This window comes from Anarhichas minor, unplaced genomic scaffold (assembly GCF_050575085.1).
Source record: "Anarhichas minor isolate MPS153535 unplaced genomic scaffold, ASM5057508v1 ptg000073l, whole genome shotgun sequence".
NCBI classification, from domain to species: Eukaryota; Metazoa; Chordata; class Actinopteri; order Perciformes; family Anarhichadidae; genus Anarhichas; species Anarhichas minor.
The window spans coordinates 10247680-10268366 of NW_027466519.1; the positions used below are offsets into that span (position 1 = coordinate 10247680).

At 42.7% G+C, this 20687-nt stretch overlaps 1 protein-coding gene across 1 annotated transcript in view; it reads left to right on the plus strand.

Moving 5' to 3' along the window:
- The window catches only part of LOC142935498 (stromelysin-3-like), a 39017-nt gene that overhangs the window by 11290 nt on the left and 7040 nt on the right, over positions 1-20687 (plus strand). Inside the window, exons 2-5 of the mRNA XM_076079891.1 lie at positions 10330-10610; positions 14066-14209; positions 18921-19054; positions 20327-20541. Coding sequence (XP_075936006.1) covers positions 10330-10610; positions 14066-14209; positions 18921-19054; positions 20327-20541 — 774 coding nt within the window. The remainder of the gene's footprint in view (positions 1-10329; positions 10611-14065; positions 14210-18920; positions 19055-20326; positions 20542-20687) is intronic.

Here is a 20687-nt window from a genome sequence, read left to right on the forward strand (position 1 = left end):
GGGAGGGTTGGTCTGGGTCACCTGGTGGGCTCTGTCTCGTGGTTCTTGTAGGCCGCGATGAGCTGCCGCCGGGTTTATATTTGTATTTATTAAGCTTTTCCGCCATTCAAAACGACGTAACGTGCATAAATCAGCGTTTGGCCTCTTTGAGTTGTCCTCGGTGAGCTTTGAGGCTGGTATTTCTGTAATTGTAGCTGTTTTTTGATGAAAATATTGTCGGTTCTGCAGGAGCACTGAAATTTGCGTCTTACTCCATATCTTGCTCGCTAGCGCCCCCATATATTGTTCAATTTGAAGAAAAAAGTATCGGTTTAGGCACCGGTATCGTTTTAAAAGTATCGTTTTAGCACCGGTATCGGAAAAACCCAAACGATACCCATCCCTAATGATAGGGCTGGGCGGTATGACCAAAAATGCATACCACGGTATTTTGTAAGATTCTGGCGGTTTCACGGTATGTCACGGTATTTTCTTTTTTGCGTTAAAGCATTAATTAATTAACACCGAAAAGAACCGGCCAGCCAACCGGCCAGCGAGCGGTGAACAGCTGTTTGTGTGGCGTGTCTTCCGTTCCGTCACTTCCTGTTTCCTTCACCTACATTCCCCTGGGTCCTAAGTCCCTCCATGTACAGCTTCTTATCACCCTCTATGTACCAACGTACATTTATAACAAATACCACACATATTACGGTAATCAGCGTTGCATATGTGTCTGACCAAAATACCTTTTGTTGTTCAGTCTTTGTTCATCCTGCATCGCTCTTTTCTGTTCTTTAATGTAACGTTACTGGAGCGACAGAGCCTCTCCAAGCTGTTAGCAGACTGTTGTTAGCGAGCTGTACCCAGCATGCAGTTCGGTGGGGAAATTTTATAAATGTACAATTATTAGTGTTACAAATTGTTTATGTGTCACAAACTGTTGTGTCGTGGTGTTTTGCCCTGTTAAAGAGCGTTAGTTGTGGGTTGTTAATTGTTATTATAAAGTTATGACCATGACTAGGGTTCCCTCTCAATACAGTTAAGACAACTAGCTCCGACCGCAGCGCTCTCAGCGGCGAATAATATATTTTGCTGCCTGTTGAAGAGCGACAGAAGTTGCCTCGGCTGGGCACCGGTATGACGGTATATGAAAAATTCATATCATACGGGAAATTAAAACCGGTATACCGCCCAGCCCTAGTGTATGATTTATTACTATAATAAACAATTCAGTAAATGAAGTGTATATCTATTTATTTTTTGTTATATTTTGTTTTAACAGAGTTAAGAAAGCAATATTTAAGTCAAGCCTTAAAAGAATGATGCCAGTCACTTACACACAGTGAGGCATACAGCCTATTAATTAAACAGCAGTATTTAAGCTCAGGTATCATGACTGAAAAGAGGGTTAGTGAGAGATGTTTACAGTAGAGGATCAGTCGGTCATCTCCATTAATGCTAATCCTCTTTATCCTGCAAATACTGTCTCCGCTTGGCATAAAACAAAAAATGCCTGCTGATATCTATGACTTTTTGCCGTTAAATATTTACCCTTGAGACATTTCTTCCAATGTGCACATCTTTTTCTTTTTATCAGCCTGTCTGTGGAAGTAGATCTTATCACATTTAGTGTGATGCATTAGAGAGTCATATCAGATTATGCTCAGTTTTTTGTAATTGCAAGTTGTACATTTAGTCATCGTAGTAATGTCAGATCAGCATCTTTGAAAACCTTTCATAACACACTCCCTGTGTAATATGGCAGACGACCTGACTGAACAGGGAATTTCCAGACATCTGCCTACTGTGTGTGATGCAGTTTTGCTGAGGTTTTCAGAATAGACTTGTGTGTGTCTGTGTGTGTTTGTGCGGTGCACATTTTTTCAGTCATGTGTGTGTTCCTACCTGCATGCACACGTTGTAACAGATGTAACCAATGCCACCTATTAGATGAAACAATGCTCCTCTGTGAAGATGGGCTCACCACTTCATTTGGGTTGAAGCTTGGGCTTCTCTGGGGCGGGATGCAGCCACACAGGGTCCTGTGGTGACATGTTAGCTCCATCTCCAGGATTCCCCCAAGATACACAAAGCTTTGTTTCAATAGCATGTGAGTTTGTGTTTATACTTTATGAAAACTTGCTTCTTGCCCAGACACCTTCCATCGTTCTGTCACTCACTGAGCTGCCTGTCAGCTCCGCCTGGACTGAGGCCTCAATTTTATGAATGTGGTTAAAACCTCTTCAACCCTGATTCCAGTATGTCGTGCAGACATTGTTGAAAACTTCCATGAGTTTAGTCGAGCAATCGCTTCTGTCGTCTTTCATGCAAAAATGCCCCCAAAGGGTCATCTCTTTGGGAGTATTTGCTGCTTTTCTTTTTCATATCAATGGTTGAAGGTGCAAGATCAGAGATTGGAAGCATTCCGATGTCCACTCAGCGGCTATCAACATATAGATAACAGTGCTAATAGTACTAACAGTGTGAACTATGGCCAAAAGGCTGACAGAGCTAACTGTGTTTACCTGAAGGGGGACAGGAGGGTGGGCGCTACATTTCTGTGATGACACTGTGGGCCAGATAGTTTTGGTTTTAGGTTTCAAGCCCAACAGAAATGACTCTGATGATATCAGAGTTACCTTTTCATACTTGGGACAGCTTGTTCTAGAGCCACAGAAGACATTATACAACTGTTTCCACAAGTAAAGTGAACTTCGTGTTTCAAATCAGTGAAGTGCTATTTTAACATTATATTTAACAGTTTTCAAAGCCATACAGGTGTTGGGAACGAAAAGGAGTGTGTTTGAGTTATCAGCATTTAAGAAAACTATATAATTGACATCAATAGGATTATTAATGTCAGTAGAATTATTAATGATTATTGATAATAACGGGGCACCACCCTGCGAACAGGGACCAATAACCAAACGATAAACTATGTCTCATAATTAGTATTCACTCACAATGTCAACAGTCTGAGTACTATTACACATTCAGAGTGAAAGTGAAGGTTTAAGTTCGAGCAACAGACCATTATACAGCTATTATCACAACACATGCACAAAGTAATCAGACAGCTGCTCTTTAAAATATAACAGTTTATTACGTTCTAATAATAATGATCTAGTCAACTAATATCTAAAACTAACAACTATACATTCATGAGCACGCTATCTAAAGTCAACAGACTATTTGGTGTGTACCTGTAGTGTGTGTGTGTGCGTAGGGGGAGGAGCGAGGGGACAGCTAAGGCGACGTACGTCAGTCTGGAACGTGGGGACGCCTCTCGCGAGACCACCAGATGACTCGAGACTCTAAAATGGCGGATAGCCAAAAAGGGGACCTTGTTTTCTACACGTGCCTGTAGCCGTTTAGAGCAACCCGTAGCTACATTAGCTCAAAGCTATATGTGTGTGTGGGTTAGTAAAATAGGAGGGAAAGAAGACAAAATAAAACAAATCCTCCAAAACAAAAGATTGAGACCCTCCGTGCCGCGTTGGAGTACGGAAGATTGCCCTCTCAGCTAAAGAAGTGCAGCCAGCGACTCTCTGATTGCACAGTTGCGGTCTGACCTCCGCACTGACCAGAAACAACCTCCGGCTTCACGAGCGGGGAGCTTCGGTAGAACTCAGGCATGCGCGACTTTGTGCGGCGCGATCGATTCTCTCAGTAGCAGAGAAATCTCTTCGTCTGGATAAGGGAATTTTGCGTCCTTATGGCTAGAACAAGAGTGAGAAATGCGCTTCTGTCTCTCTTTGAAGAAATCTTCTTCACGTCTGCAGGAAAACTGGTTCGCGTCCAGGAATGCGAACACACAAAGTACAAAATGATAAACAGCTGGTATATTTGTCCCGCCAATATAAAACTGTTCAACCTAGGGTTTGGTTAAAAAAAGATTTCTTTAAAAGGGGAGCAAGCGTTGCGTGTGTGTGCCTCCTGCACGACTGAGGGATCGATGGAAAAGCGTTGAGGTGGGGGTTGCTGGTGATTTTGTAGAAAGAGAACCTGAACCACAGGGGTCCTGGGGTGTCTTGGCCCTCGGCCAATTAGATTGCAGCGGTGCCTTCAGGTAACCTCAGGAAAGCATAGTTTTTGGGGGTATCTGGTTGTCTTACCGGAAGTCCCGCCTTGGCATCCCTGCTCTCGTCCAATGAGAGTAGTGTTGCATTTGGGGGAGGAAGTTCACACTGTAATGTGACATTCTTCAGAGTGGGGGATATGGTCTTTCTCAAACTCGAATCAGGATGAACCCTTTGCTTGGCAAAAGGGGAGGCCTGATTCTCTTTGTCTCACAGCACATGTCGAAGCCATATAGTCAGATTCCAACACAGGTTTGAAGCAGAGATGCATTTTGCAATTTGAAACATCGCCAAGGTCTTCCCTGCTTTTTAAGGATTCAAGGATAATGTATTATACTAATGCAGCGCAGGGGAAGCACAACGAAATGCAGCCCATTTGTCTATGTAGCAAATTGGGACTACAATCAAAATTTTGTTGTGCAACCCTGTTGTACAATGACAAATAAAAACCTTGTAACCTTGTAATTTGTAACACAAGTAAAAACATGACAAACAACAAAAACTAGTACATTCCTGTCGTGTACTTTCTGAATTTGCATCATAAGGAATGTAACCAGCAGCAACAGAAACACTTCTCTGGGCAGACAATATGGCCGACATCTTCACATTACAAATTCAACATGAGGAAAACATCGTCCATGAACTCTGACTGTGTTTGAGCACCGAGCATCGTGATGTGAACACAGAGTCCTCCTCCTCTGGTCCACCAGAGTCCTGCTCTCTGTCCTGCTGTCTGCCCGTCAAGTGCAGCTTGATCCTGGATGAACGATGGAGTCAGGTCTCTGTGAAGATGTGGTCGCTGGGTTCGCCTCAAGTCTTATTTCATCCATCTCATTTTCCTGTGACTGAGTATCAGACAGCCAGCAGCATGCTGGGTAGTGGACTAGCCTCAGGTCCTAGCTGGGTTAGCGTAGCTTCCATCTGGGCTCTCCTCCCTCTCCTCCTGGGGCACTTTGGTGGCGTTTGGTCCGGCAGGTCTGTGGGCGGTGATCGTCTCAGAGTCTGCTGCACTGAATCCAAACGCTTCCTTTTCAGATGTTGATGAATGTCAGACATATGCAGAAGTGCTCCAGTGACCAACACACAAAAAAGATTAAGACAAAAGAATGATGCACAATTCATGGGAGCTACCGGCCGCAGCATGTACATGTCTTCAACGCTACAGGATTTCAGAGGGTTATGATAGGCCCTTAACAAACTGATCATATTGGGAAAAATGTCCGCAGGGCAGCTTTCCAGTATTTCCATTAGTGTGGGGAAACTGTCCCGATCCATTTTCCTTGTGATGTGATAAATAGGACTTAAACCAGTTTAGTGCGGTTCCTTTGATGCCAATATAATGTTCTAACAGTGGTGGGCCGTCAGGGCCAGCAAGGCCTTCTCTGCTGGCCTAAACAGAATCACAAAGTTATAGCTATTTTATAATTTAATAATCTTTCTTAAATACACTACATGTATTATAATTTATAAAAATATTTTCCCCATTATCTTATTTTCTCATTGCACAGCTACTGTCTTCCTCAGTTGCTCTGCTTCCAGTGCAGCTTGTTTTAAGTAGAGCTTTTATCCAATCAGATCTCACCTCTGTGTCTCTAGGTAAGAAGAGAGGCCCGAGTCCTGCAGACTCACAAGTGAATCCATGTGCACTTTAAGTGAATGGGGACGATATTGTTGATTGTCATAGTGTTCAACCAATCAGATCTTCAGTTTGACATGTTGGGCGTATTCTTTGACATACTACAAGTACGTGATTGGTCAGTGGGCTAGCCTGACATGTTGGGCGGTGACAATCCCAATATCTGCTGCCTCTGTGGAGCGGACATTTTCAGCCCTCAAACGCATTAAAACCTATTCAAGAAATACAACTGGGGAGGCTCAACTGTCTTCACGGGCGTCCATGAATCGACTTCTTACTGGAACTAAAACGCACGGATGTACTGAACAACCGTGAGATTAAACTCTTCATTAACAAAGAAAGGAGGATGCACTTTGTCTTTAAATAGTGAACAACAGCTCTGGTAAGTTAAATGCGTTTGTTTTTACATCTGCAGTAGCTTTAATATGCTTGTTTATATATTATTATTTGTACAACTTGTTTTTATGAAGATGGATTTTTGTTTGGTTTTATATGTGATAGGAACCATTGTTACGTCCAATGTTGCGCTGGGGACATATTTAGTCGGTGCCAGTGTTGCCAACTTTCTCGCTAAATCTGGCAACTTTACGAACCCTCATGGCGACTTTTTTTGTCAAAAGCTACTAGCGACAAATCTAGCGACTTGTTCTGGTGTTGCAGTCCGAGCTGCAGTCAGAGAAGAGAGGCGACACACTCTCGGCGTGTTCATGTATCTGCACTCTGCAGTTAGTGTATTTATAGATGTTGAGCTTCATTTTTACACAAAACAAATAATAACCGTAGCTGTCGCGTCATAATGAGGTGTTTCAGCTGCAGGACAGCAGTGAAGGCCCAGGTATAAAATGCACGGCCCGCCACTGTGTTCTAGTCTCTGCAACAGGATGTAGTGGTCTATGGTGTCGAACGCAGCACTAAGGTCTAACAAGACAAGAACAGAGACTAGTCCTTTGTCTGATGCAATTAGAAGGTCATTAGTTATTTTACCAGAGCTGTCTTTGTGCTATGATGCTTTCTAAGTCCTGACTGAAAATCCTCAAATAAACTATTGTTACGTAGAAACTCACACAACTGATTCACAACTGCTTTCTCAAGGATCTTAGAGAGGAAGGGAAGGTTAGAGATCGGTCTGTAGTTAGCCAACACCTCTGGATCCAGAGTGGGCTTCTTAATTACAGCTACTTTGAAGGACTGTGGTACATGGCCTGTTAGTGAAGACAGGTTGATCATATCTAATAAAGACGTGCTAATTAATGGTAGCACTTCTTTAAGCAGCCTAGTCGGTATAGGGTCTAAGAGACAGGTAGAAGGTTTAGACGTAGAAATTGTTGAAGTCAATTTTACAAGGTCGATGGGAGTAAAGCCATCTAAACATATATCAGGGTTTACAGCTGTTTCTAAGGTTACTCTATTTGAGGAAAGATCGGTACGAGTCAAGGGCAGTACATTATTAATGTTCTCTCTAATAGTTATAATCTTATCATTAAAGAAGTTCATGAAGTCATTGCTACTGAGGTCTATAGGGATACTCGGCACAACAGAGCTGTGACTCTCTGTCAGCCTGGCTACAGTGCTGAAGAGAAACCTGGGGTTCTTCTTATTTTTCTCTATTAACGATGAGTAGTAAGCTGCTCTGGCATTACGGAGGGCCTTCTTATACGTTTTAAGACTGTCTCGCCAGACTAACCGAGATTCTTCCAAGTTAGTGGAACACCATGTTCCACTAACTTCCGCGAACCTCCTTTGTTTTACTAACTTCTTTTTTAAAGGAGCAATAGAGTCTAGTGTCCTTCTCAGTGAGCTTGTAGCACTATCGACAAGATGATCAATCTGGGTCGGACTAAAGTTAGCCCAGGAGTCCTCTGTTATATTGAAGCATGGTATTGAGTTAAATAAAGACGGAATCGCTTCTTTAAATTGAGCTACAGCACCATCAGATAGACATCTAGTGTAGTAACTCTTGCTTACCGGTGTACACTCTGTTAGTAGGAATTCAAAGGTTATTAGACAATGGTCCGATAAAAGAGGGTTCTGTGGAAAGACTATTAAATCTTCTATGTTAATGCCATAAGTCAGAACCAGGTCGAGGGTTAAAACAGTGAGTGGGTTTCTGTACATTCTGACAGAAACCAATCAAATCTAATAATGAGATAAATGCAGTACTGAGGCTATTGTTCTCGACATCCACATGAATATTAAAGTCACCTACAATAATCACTTTATCTGTTTATAGACTTGATAAAAACGGAGAAAATTCCGATAGAAATTCAGAATACGGACCTGGGGCCCGGTACACTATAACACATATAACTGGCTGTATTGTTTTCCAGGTTGGGTGTGAAAGACTAAGAACCAAGCTTTCAAATGAGTTATAATCTAGTTTAGGTTTAGGGTTTAATAATAGGCTTGAGTCAAAGATGGCTGCTACTCCACCTCCTCGGCCGGTGCCTCTAGGAATGTGAGTATTAATATGACTTGGAGGAGTTGATTTATTTAGGCTGACATATTCTTCATTACACAGCCAGGTTTCAGTAAGACAAAATAAATCAATATGATTATCTGATATTAGCTCATTTACTAGTACAGCTTTAGATGACAAAGATCTGATATTTAAGAGTCCACATTTAATTATCCTATTTTGTTGCACTGTTGCGTTGGTATTAACTTGGATTAAGTTATTTTGTTTAACTCCTCGACTGTTTACTTTTGATTTAATTCACTGACGTGGCCGTGGGGCAGACACAGTCTCTATATGGTTTTGGGTGAGTACCTGCTCTAATGGAAGCTCAGAGAAGTGTGTAAGACTGCAATTTTGGGTTGTCATGGATTAGGTTCACAAAGAAACTGGGTCAGATTTGCAGAAATGAGATCTGCTCCATCCAAAGTGGGATGAATGCCGTCTCCTCCTAAGCAAACCAGGTTTTCCCCCGAAAGTCTCCCAGTTGTCTACGAAGCCCACATTGTTTGCTGGGCACCACCGCGACAGCCAGCGGTGGAACGATGACATGCGGCTAAACATTTCATCATTGGTCAGATTCGGGAGGGGGCCAGAGAAAACTACGGAGTCCGACATGGCTTTTGCGTATGTACACACAGAATCCACATTAACTGTAACTGTCAAAGAGACATGTGTAATTGTGTATTCTATTGAGTTTACATGGTACTGTATGTGGTGCCTCGAGGTATCTTATTTCGTCATGTAACGTGGTAAAGTAACGGGCCACACCCAGAGTTGGGGTGGGCATATGACTGTGGCATTGTGGGTCGTTTGCTGCTGTTACGTCCCTACTGGTTTTCAAACCTACTGGTTTCCCTTCCAGGCGCAGCAGCTGTTTTCTGCCTCTGTCGACAGATTCGTCAAACATTCACAAACATATTGCTGGAGATCTATAAACCACATCTCATATTCATTGATACATCACAGCCACGTATGAAGAAATACATTGAAGAAAATATATTTATGGAAAGATCGCAACCACCTGGATTCGAACTCTTTCGAGCAAAATAGTAATAAATCCAAAGACGGTCGCGCTACACGATCTGCCAATTGCTCTTAAGGATGTGTCAAACATTCAGTTATTTATCGATTCAGTCATACCTCGTCAGTGTCTACAGAGCGTTTTGGTTTAGGGTGAACTGAAACAACTGGTTACCTCGGGCGTATCTTCGAACACTTCCAAACATATTTATCAACATCCGTAGTAATTGGTTTTTTGGCACTGTTTTTGCTATTTAATTACTTTTCAATCGCATTATATTATAGTATCTGTGTCTTGTATGTGTAACTACTGGATGCCTAAATTTCCCAGGGGATAAATAAAGCATCCATGAATGAATGAATGAATGAATGATATTGGTCCTAAAAAGGGGTCAGAACCATGAATTGGCCAGTTGTCCATTAGTGTTTTCCTCGAGTCTTTGCAGGCTGTTTCCTTGTCCAGAGATCAAAGTTCCTGTGTGAATGTAAATATGAAGTCCCCATTGCTACATATTGTATATTTGTATTCTAAATTCCTTCTGACAAGTACTTTATTAGACCTGCTCAAACTGTTGGTGGTCTGATATCAGATGGAAACACTACAAACAGAATGACTTGCTATAACAATTTCCATGTTTTTTGTATTTAAATTAAAGACAATTTGCCAACAACTAGTGAATCTGATGATAGAATGTGTTTGTCAAATGTTGGTCTCTTTCTTGTTGACCTTGGAAAAAAAGAAGACGAGAAATAGTACTACAAGACAAGGATGCACCATCCCCATGACAGTTCTCACCCAATCATTTCCACCACAGTAATGTGTACTGGTCCAGCTTGTTGTCTTTTAAAAAATGGCCTACTCAGCGACTCTGAAGCTGAACTGTACCAACAATCATAGGCTAATGGGACAGCTGACCTTGTTGACTCCAATTGTCAAATCAGCAAAACACAACCAAACTGTATCAGCAAGTAACTGACTTCACTGTGTGAGGAGGAAGGATTATGGCGGCCACCCAGCACAGCACTGTATGAGTCTTAAAGGATAAAATGGATATTGCAATATTCAGTTGGAAAATGAATAATATATATTATTATTTATCATGTCTAATAAAGTCCCTGTTTCTGTATAATGACCTTCATGAGTGTGCTTTTGTTTGAAGGTATGGCCTCACAGCAACAGTCACGATCTGAAGGAGAGGGGGAAACACCAACAGGACACGCTAAACAAAGAGTACCATCTAAAGTCTGTACTGGCATCCAAAAATGACACCGAGTTCTGGAAGCGTCCTCGCTGTGGAGTCCCAGACTATCCCACTTTAACGCAGGTTGGCCTGTCATACTATAACCTGAAGGAGAAGAAGGGAGGTCTAAGTACACAACAGCGCAGGAAGCGATTTGCTCTGTTTGGAGGGCGCTGGGAGAAGACGGACCTCACTTACAAGTAAGAAACACAAACGTTCTCTTTGTAAGTGCACTGCTTTTGTCTTCTATCCTGAATGTTTTGGTGGTTGTTTTGCTGGATGTAAACTCAATGAAGCTCCTCTATATTTGAGAGGCAAAAGGAAGAGCAGAAAATAAGAGTAATTTGTTGAAATAAATCATTAACTTATCTTAGCATCTCTTCTCTTCTGTTACTTTAATGTAATCCATTAGATTTTTTTCATGTTAATTTGTGATTGGCCAAAACACATACCATGATGCTCCAAGGGAGGACGTCCTCCCTTCTGTCATTACCAATCAACAGCCAGAATACAATACTGACATCGCGTTGGTTAAACGCTGTATGGACTTTAGTGTGATGAGCTGACAGTAAAGCAATATTAGCATATTAGAAAATAAATAATAACATGCAAAATGTGAACACATAACAAAACAAAAAAATGTTATTTAGATTTTTACAAGTCCAATTTCCCTTTTTTTCAGATTTACGTAGCTACTTGCATTACAATTTAACAGTTATAGCAGCCCAGAAGAACCCGCACAGTAGTCACCCAGACTGGATCCCTGTCTGGATCCCTGTCTGGGCGACGGGCTTACTGACAGGCTTCTAGTGACACACAATGTTCCTATCCATCCACAGCCTGCTGTGGTTATTTTTAAGAAATCTTGTACAGGCCATTGTTTTACTGCTTATTCTTTTGTTACATAAAGTAGAGATAAGTAGCCAACTAGTGTAGTAATAATGATAAATGTATATATATAATTGCATATTGTTTATATGGCACTTTTCAAGCCAGTACAAAGTGCTTCCACATTAAAAGATTTACAAAATCAAATTCAGAAACCCATGTAAGCCCCTATCCTCCCTACATGACAAACACACATGAGGAACATAAGAGCACATATATCAGGTAGCACTGAGCTCATAAAATAGAGGTGCAAGTGCAAAATAGACAAATAACGAAATAAAATAACATGACGCTGTGGGTTGGCTGATATATCAGCTTCTATTAGCTTATTGCACATAATTCATCTCTAATGTCTATTTAGTGTGAAAAGATCTCCTTCAAACAACTGGATTCATTCAAGTTTCTCACCAAAACATTTTACAAGATAACATGTGATCATCATGATAACGTCATAATTTACCTTCGCCCAATACTCATTTTCACTGAACAGAGCCTGAACGCATCATAATGTGAATCTATGGAACCTCCTTCGGTTAGACATTCAGGGAACAGAAAGCATAAATGCTGATGTCCTGATCTCATCTTTTTACTGAATATCGGCCGTTAACGTCAGTAAAACTTTATTTCACACTATGATGGTTAAACTGTAATTAATCCGTCATTCACATGCGTCCTGAACCGGGGGGAGATTCGTACGGATCCTTGATCGACAATGGTCTGTTACACCATTACAAGGAGCCAAAAAGTGCAAGTTTACATACTTTTTACCATGAATAAGTGACAAAAAAACAAGCACAAAATGTCATGTCAGGTATTTTCAATGAAACTTTTGATACCAAATAAGCAGCTCTGTGAGGCTGTATTTGGGCACAGCGGTGCCTTGAGCAATGATAATGCTAACATAATGTTAACAATATTAAAAGCCATGAAAAGGTACAATTTGCATGATATGTGACCTTTAACTAGCATTAGCACTTCTTTGTTACACTAGCTACAGAAGGTATACTGAATGTACACATGCAACTTTTGCTTTGTAACGATTGTAACAGTGACTAAAGATCTACCCGGCTTTACAAGAACAGTGCTGTTCCTTCATTTCATTGTCTTGTGTCTTGATTGTCATGTGATCTGCTGGTTCACATTTACACTGTGGTGTGTAGCTTTAGCTTCTATATTTTTAACCTGTTTCTCTGCTGATTTAACTTGACATCCTGGATTTATTCTTCAAACCCACATTGTAGACCCTTCTGTCTGCTTCTTTCTGAAATAGTTTTAAAATATTTATTTAAGGAGTGCAGTTAGTGACAGTGTGGGCTCCATGGTAACTCTAAAAGCTTGACAGAATAGCAGCAGGGGGCGGGGCTTAGCAAAGGGTCATTCCTGATTTCATTGGGTCCGACTTAGCTGGGCTCCCGTTTTAACACAACTGGCTGTGTTGTCAATAACAAGCAACAAGGCCAATTGTGCCAGTGGTTGATATGGTTAAACATTCACATGCGAGAAGAACACTTTACAAGAACACACTTGTAGCATGGCTACAAAAAATATACGCTGTTGGCCCGTCAGAATTGCAAGGCCCGACAACTCACCTATTTGCACTGACAATCAATGATTATTGAAGGACAAATGCAGAATATTAGAGACCAAACACCAATTGTATTATGTATTGCGTGAGTAGGGCTTCTCAAGCCAGTGAGCCAGTTAATGAGCTTTAAACACTATACGTCACCTACACCAGTGTTGTATTATCAATATATCCAAGAGCATCAACTGGAACTATCGGGGGGTTATTTATAACTGTGTACACAACATCAGACCAGTATGGTTATCAACTATTAATTAGGTAAAATTTTTTGTGACACAAGCTTTTTCCTTACACAGCAGCACACACAGCTTACCATCTATTTGGTGTTCGGTGAGTCCTTTAACTTTGTCAGTGGTGCTTGCCGGAGGTAAAGAGGTTCATATTGCATCCTGTCTTTCATGTCTGAGCTTGTCCACAAAGTTGAACATTAAGAAAAAGCCCATTCTCTATCTATAGATTAACACAGAGGGGAATGTATGCATACATACTTTGTTGATTTTTAATATGTTTTTTGAAGTCAGTGTATCTTTTCGTGTGAGATGAAAGTATCATTTTACTAAGTTTTCCTGAATTGATATTTCATACTAAAATGTTCCATCATGTACATATTGAATGTACTGGCTCCCTGTTGCCCAATTTTGGATACATCATTTACATAATAAAGTAATACCTTGTTGGCCTAAATGATAACCACTGATTGATAATTCTTCCTCTGCATTATCAACCGAAAAATAACGCATCCTATTTATTGGTTTGACTTCTGCCAAAAATGGTAAACCATGCAAAGGAAACCCCATATTTTCTATACTTTGTATGGAAATATCAATTAGCAAAATGCTTGGGAATAAACAATACATAATTATGGATGGAGTTGTGCAGGTGATGAAAACCAAGTAATAATGTCAAAAACTAAACTTTTAGTTTCTTTACTGTATTCATCTTTAGTATACAATGAAAGGAATTGTTTTTTATTTCGTCATTTATTTGACATTGATGATACTGATAAACATTGTTACATAGAGAGACGTCCAGCTGAAGCTAATTTGCAGCTCTGCATAATGTGATCATATTTACAGAAATCTACTGTTGCAGAATGAGTTACAGTCTTTAGTTTTTTTTCAAGTCAGCTGTATAAGCTTATAGGATGCAAATATTTATAGGATGTGTGTGTGCGTCCAATAGGATTGTACGTTTCCCCTGGCAGATGAGTGAGGGCAAAGTGCGGCACGTCCTCCAGGAGGCATTTGGAGTGTGGAGTGCAGTGACTCCTTTGACGTTCAGAGAAGTCACCACTGAGAAAGCTGACATCATTATTGACTTCAACAGGTAAGAAAGGTGCACCAGCAGGCAACACAACTAACAGTGAGGTTGTTAATAGGAACCATAGTACATTATATTTGAGAGAATAAACTTGTTTTTTAAGACTATTTTATTTTGGGGCATTTTCGCCTTCATTTGAGGACAGTGTGGAAATGGGGGGGGGGGGGGGGGGGGGAATGACAAGCAAAAAAGGTCCCACGGCTGTTATCGAACCTAGGATGTTAGTTATATGGCATGTGCTATAACCACTCGGCTGCCAAGACACTCCCAGAGAATAAACTTCTAATGATCTAAAGAGCCAATTTAAGAGTAAAACGGTTCTTCATTTAAAGTGAAAAATATAACACATTTATTAAGTGACATACTCCTACTTACAGGAAACCGTACGAGATCAGCTCCCAAGTGATCACGTGATTGCTCATGTGAATTATCAGAGCAGGAATAGCCAAAACCTGCCCCATTGTCTAATAAAGGCCTTACATCACTTCAAACCAAATAATAATCTCTTTAATATCTCCAGAAGCAATTAACTCATGAAATCAACAAACAATCTCTACTTAGCAGAGGAACTAAGGCTAAAAGTTGAGATCCCCCTACCCGAGTGTTACGCCCGGTCTAGGGGAACCTGGGCGCAGCATAGTATAAGGTATCCCCCCTCTCTCCCACTCCCAAGAACGACCAGTTATGCTGTAATACAGTCCATCATATTTATTATTCTTTACATCATTGGTAGTAATATACGTCAGGGTGAGCCTGGCCCAAAACAATAAACAAAACAATCTTCATTAATCCACTACCTAACCTACTCCCAAACTAAACAAAAGAAAAGACGGGCAGCTTACCTAACTCCCTACCCAAAACAGGAGAAAACAAAAGTAAACAAAAGAGCGGCTCACCCCTACCATTACATGGACTGTTAGCTATAGGATGTGCTAGGGCGGTCGCCCCGATCTGTTTCACACCGATCCCTGTTGTGATGCAGCACGGTCCGGTTGGGAGCCGGGGAGAAGAGAGAGAGACCACGGTCCGCCTCCACAGGTGCCTTCTTATGTCCCGCCTCATGAGTCCCCAGTCCAATCACCTCTCATCTACCGGATACACAGAAAACAGTCACAATACATAGCACCACCCTCAGGCAGGGAGTCACACAGCATATATGATCCTATATCATGACTCACAGTCATAACACCGAGGTAGAACAAAGCACAACCATGTTTTTCAATAACTTGAATATGTCTAGTTTTTGAAATTGTCACAGTTCAGCTCCACACCCTCCTCACTCTACCTGTCAGCCACTCCCCTCCTCATCAGTCTAACTCCCTTCACCTGTTCACTCACCTGCCTCTGATCACTAATCAAGTCACTATATAGAATCCCGCCTCTCAGACACACATTGCCAGATTGTTCCTTGCTTTTCAATGCCAGACTTTCCAGCGCTCTATCACGGACTGATTTCCTGTTATCGACCCTGCCTGCCCCTGATCTACCCATCTTGCCTGACTCCCAGTAAACCCACAATCCGTTACAGTACAATCTGGCCAGTCATGGACCCAGCGCACACCTCTTCACCACAGAACTGTTTCGAGAGGATCCTCCAGCAGCATGAGGCGCTGATGACCAACACCGCCGCTGAGACACGTCAGTCAGCAGCAGTCCACGAGCAGGCATTGGCTGCGTTAGCCGCTCAGGTCCAACAGCTAACAGCAGTCCTTACCCAGCATGCAGACTCAGCTCCTCCTCCTGTCCCTCTGACGCCTGCTCCAGCACATGAGCCCCGTGTGGGAACACCAGAGCGCAACACTGGATAACCTGAGGGCTGCAACTCATTCCTCACAAACTGCTCCATCCTGTTTTCCCTGCAGCCCTACACGTTTGCTTCGGAGGAGGCTAAGGTAGCCTTTACCATCAACCACCTGACAGGCAGGGCACGACTGGGGCACCGTTGAATGGGAGAGGCGAACGCCAGCCTGCTCTTTGTTCCTGGCTTTTTCTGCTGAGCTACGCAAGGTGTGCAGGGCGGTCTCCAAGGGTCCTGATTCTACCGGGGGACTTATGGATCTGCGTCAGGGAGACCGGACAGTTGCTGATTATGCCATTGAGTTTCGCATGAGAGCACGCCTTAGTGACTGGAACTCTGCAGCTCAGTGTGATGCTTTTCTGGCTGGACTAGCAGAATATATTAAAGATAAACTGGTCTCTTTTGATTTGCCGAACCACGAGACTCTCCCCCAACCAAAGACCCCTGTGCCACGTTCAGCTCCTGCTCACTAATGGATCCCACGCCCTCACTTTCATTGACTGTGGCGCTGATGACAGCATCATTGATGAGGACCTAGCTCTTCAGCTGGGTACCGACCAGGTACCCCTGCCATGCCCCTGTTCCAGCGCCCTGGATGGTCACCTACTGGGGACAGTGACTCACCAGACCACGCCAGTCCGTATGCTCCTGTCTGGTAACTACAATGAGACCATCCGGTTTCTTATCCTGCGGTCACCCCTAGTGCTGGGCGGTATACCGGTTTTAATTTCCCATATGATATGAATTTCTCACACACCGTCATAGCTGAAAACAACTGCTGTAACTCTTCAACAGGCAGCTAAATATATTGTTCGCCGCTATGAGCGCTACAGTCAGAGCTACCTGTCTTAAGTGTATTGAGAGGGACCCCTAATCATGGTTATAACTTTATAACACAACAATTAATAACCCACAAGTAACGCTCTTTAACAGGGCAAAACACCACGACACAACAGTTTGTGACAAATAAACAATTTGTAACACTAATAATTGTACATTTATAAAATCCTATCCCAGCAGGCTGCCAATGACCAGAAGCTCCACCCCTGCGCCTTCTTTTCTAGGCGGCTCTCACCAGCTGAAAGGAACTATGAGATTGGTAACCGAGAGCTGCTAGCTGTTAAGCTGGCCCTTAAAGAGTGGTGCCACTGGCTTGAGGGCACTAGTCTGCCCCTTTTGGTATGGACTGATCACAAGAACATCGAGTACATCCACTCCGTCAAAAGACTGAACTCTCGGCAAGCCAGATGGTCCCTGTTTTTTACCCGATTCAACTTTTCCTTGACCAGCCCGGTCCTAGCTCCTGCCCTCCTGACTGCCTGTTTCTCCCTCAGACCTAGAGGTCCGATGTCCTCCAGTGGGCCCACAGCTCCAGACTCACTTGCCACCCTGGGAGCCAGCGTACCAGGGAGGTCCTGCAGCAGAGGTTCTGGTGGGCTACTCTGGAGAAAGACACCCGGGAGTTCGTCAACGCCTGTCCTGTCTGCAACCAGCACAAGCCATTCCAGCTGGTTTCCTGCAACCTCTGCCCCATCGGCCCTGGCCCCACATCTCCTTGGACTTTGTTACCAGTCTACCACTGTCCAACAAACACACCACCATCCTGACAGTGGTAGATTGGTTCAGCAAGATGGCCCACTTTGTGCCCTTGCCCAAGCTCCCCTATGTCAAAGAGACTGCTGAGTTGGTCCTGCTGCATGTCTTCCAGCTCCATGGTCTCCCCACTGACGTGGTCTCTGACCGGGGCCCTCAGTTTACGTAAGTGTTCTGGAGGGAGTTCTGCACACTCATTGGGGCCACAGCCAGCCTGTCATCTAGATTCCATCCACAATCTAACGTCTAAAAACCAGGAGATGGAGACGGTGCTTGGTCTCCAAGCATCCATCGTCCTGGTCCCAGCAGCTCCTGTGGGTGGAGTATGCCCACAACACCCTCACCAGCTCTGCCACTGGAATGTCCCTGTTGCCTACGGTTTCCAACCTCCACTGTTTTCTGCCCTGGAGAAGGAGGTTTCCTGCCCATCTGCCCAGGCTTTCGTTCGCCACTGCCGTAAGTGTGTGTTACACTGGCAAGCGCACGCACGCCACTCTGCAACACTCTCATATGGAAGTTACAGCTAATAACGCTGTTCCCACCAACGGCGTCGGAGAAGGAACATGCATTTATGGGATGAGCAGCAGAGCTGAGTATGTGGGTTGCGCCCATGAACAATTTGCCAAATCTTCTCTGCCAATGCCAACAGAGCGGGGTTTATCAGAGACTACCTCCAGAATTTGGGAGTGGCGAGGATGGAATGACCTGCCAGCATTCCTGATCTCAACCCCATTGAACACTTGTGGGATCAGCTTGGACGTACTGTTTGTGCCAGAGTGACCAACACAACCACGTTGGCTGACTTGCGACAAATCCTGCTTGAGGAGTGGAATGCCATCCCACAGCAGTGTGTGAGCAGGCTGGTGACCAGCATGAGGAGGAGGTGCCAGGCTGTTGTGGCTGTGTATGGTTCTTCCACACGCTCCTGAGGCTCCTGACTGTTTGTTAAATGAATAAATTGTTAAATTGCCAATATGTCTTGTTTCTTCAGACTTCAATCATCCAATCCACCAAACGACACCAAACAAGAGTCAATGGCAGAATAAGCTGTTTTGCATTGGCAGAGAAGGTTTGGCAAATTTTTCATGGGCGCAACCAACATACTCAGCTCTGCTGCTCATCCCACAAATGCATGTTCCTTACAAATGTGGTGCCATTTAAAAGGGAAATAAACAGGCTTTCCAACGGTATAAGATTTATTGCCAAGAAGCATTGTTACAACAGAGAATTAATCTACCAAACACAAATGTCCTTACTTTTTGTGCTATGTTTATGCTATATTACATATTAAATTGCATGTGTACAATAAAATAAGTGCTTGTGTAGGTACTGGCATGGCGACAGCTTACCGTTTGATGGTCCTGGAGGAATCCTCGCCCACGCCTTTTTCCCCAGGACAAACCAAGAGGGCGAAGTACACTTTGACTATGACGAGAATTGGACAGTGGGCAGCATTGTGGGTGAGTACATTTGAAATAACTTGAAGTAAATGGAGATCTTGTTTTATGTTCTGCCTGTTCACGTGTTCCTACACCTCAGACACCCTTTCCGGAACCTCCACCTACAGTGAAATACTTGCTGCTGTTTTCATTGACTTGTCAAACGCTTTCAGTTGATCACTTTACTTATTCAGACCCTATTTCATATTGGATTTGATTTAATTGCTTGTAGATGTTTCAGAATTACCTTTCAGAAGGATCTTAGTGTGTCAAAGACAGAAACATTTTTTACCAGTAATAAGAGGTGTTCCACAAAGATTGGTTCTGGCCATGTCCTGTTTAAAATGAATGTTAATAATATTGACTCATGTTGAACTGACAGTAATGTCCATGTTTAAGTTTTTTTCTAGAGCAAGAGATTGCTTTTAACAGTCTACACCTATTCACACTGAATGGTAGCAATATTGACAGAGTCACAGAGCATAAATATCTAGGTATTTGGCTTGATGAATCCTTTACATTTAAACATTGTATTGAAAATCTCATCAACAAACTCGGACAACACTTGGATTTTTACGCAGAATCAGATTCAGCTTCCTTTTTAATTGTAGGAAAAGCATAGCGGAGGATCTCTTTCTGCCAGTCCTAGATTTTGGTGATATAATCTGCAGACGTGCTGCAGCTTCCACCTTTAAACCCTTGGACTCAGTTTATCACTCTGCCTTCAGATTCCTTACCGGAGATCCCTGTCAGACTCACCATTGTATTCTTTATGACAAAGTGGGTTTGTCCTCTCTGGCACAGAGATGTGATAAACACCTGTATGTTTCTATCCATAAATCCCTTATTGGACATTCACCACCCAACCAAACTCGCTCTACTAACTTATCTTATGCTTATTTAATGTCGTATGCTTCAATCCCACAGGTTTATTCTGAACTTGGAAAATCTGCCTTTGGTTTTTGTGCACCAAACACTTGGAATTATCTGCAACATATTCTCAAGATTGACACTCACTACTCCTGGACAATTCAAGACGATTATCTAAAACTACTTTACCTCAATGTGCAATTGTTTTGTTTTAAGTAATTATCTGTTTCTAATCATTACCAATAAGGTGAACCTCAATCATTTTCAAAGCTTACATTTTGAATGAATGAATAAACTAATGTTGAACAACCTCATTTAAAAACTGCACATCATTTGTGTTCCTCATTTGATTCCAAAACGAGTAACAGATTCTACAACTTACTTTAGTGTCACTGTCCCTTTATGCTTTGCTGTCATGTTTAGGCACTGATCTCGCACAAGTGGCAACTCATGAGTTTGGCCATGTCCTTGGCCTGCAGCACTCCCTGGAGCCTGATGCTGTGATGTGTCCTTTCTACAGTGACTCCTACCCTCTGCAGCTCAGCGAGGATGACAAGAGGGGCATCCAGTATCTATATGGCCCCCCTCTGCACGCACAGCCTGAGATGACGGAGACCAATGAGATTGACATTGGAATGGTGAGACAATAATAATGGGGATGAACCTTAGGCCTGTCTCGATGATTATGTTATCGGCGTATCGTACAATATATGAACATGACCCCGAACAATTTTACATTACCAACTTATCATACGATATATGGCCATGGCCATAATCATTTTCA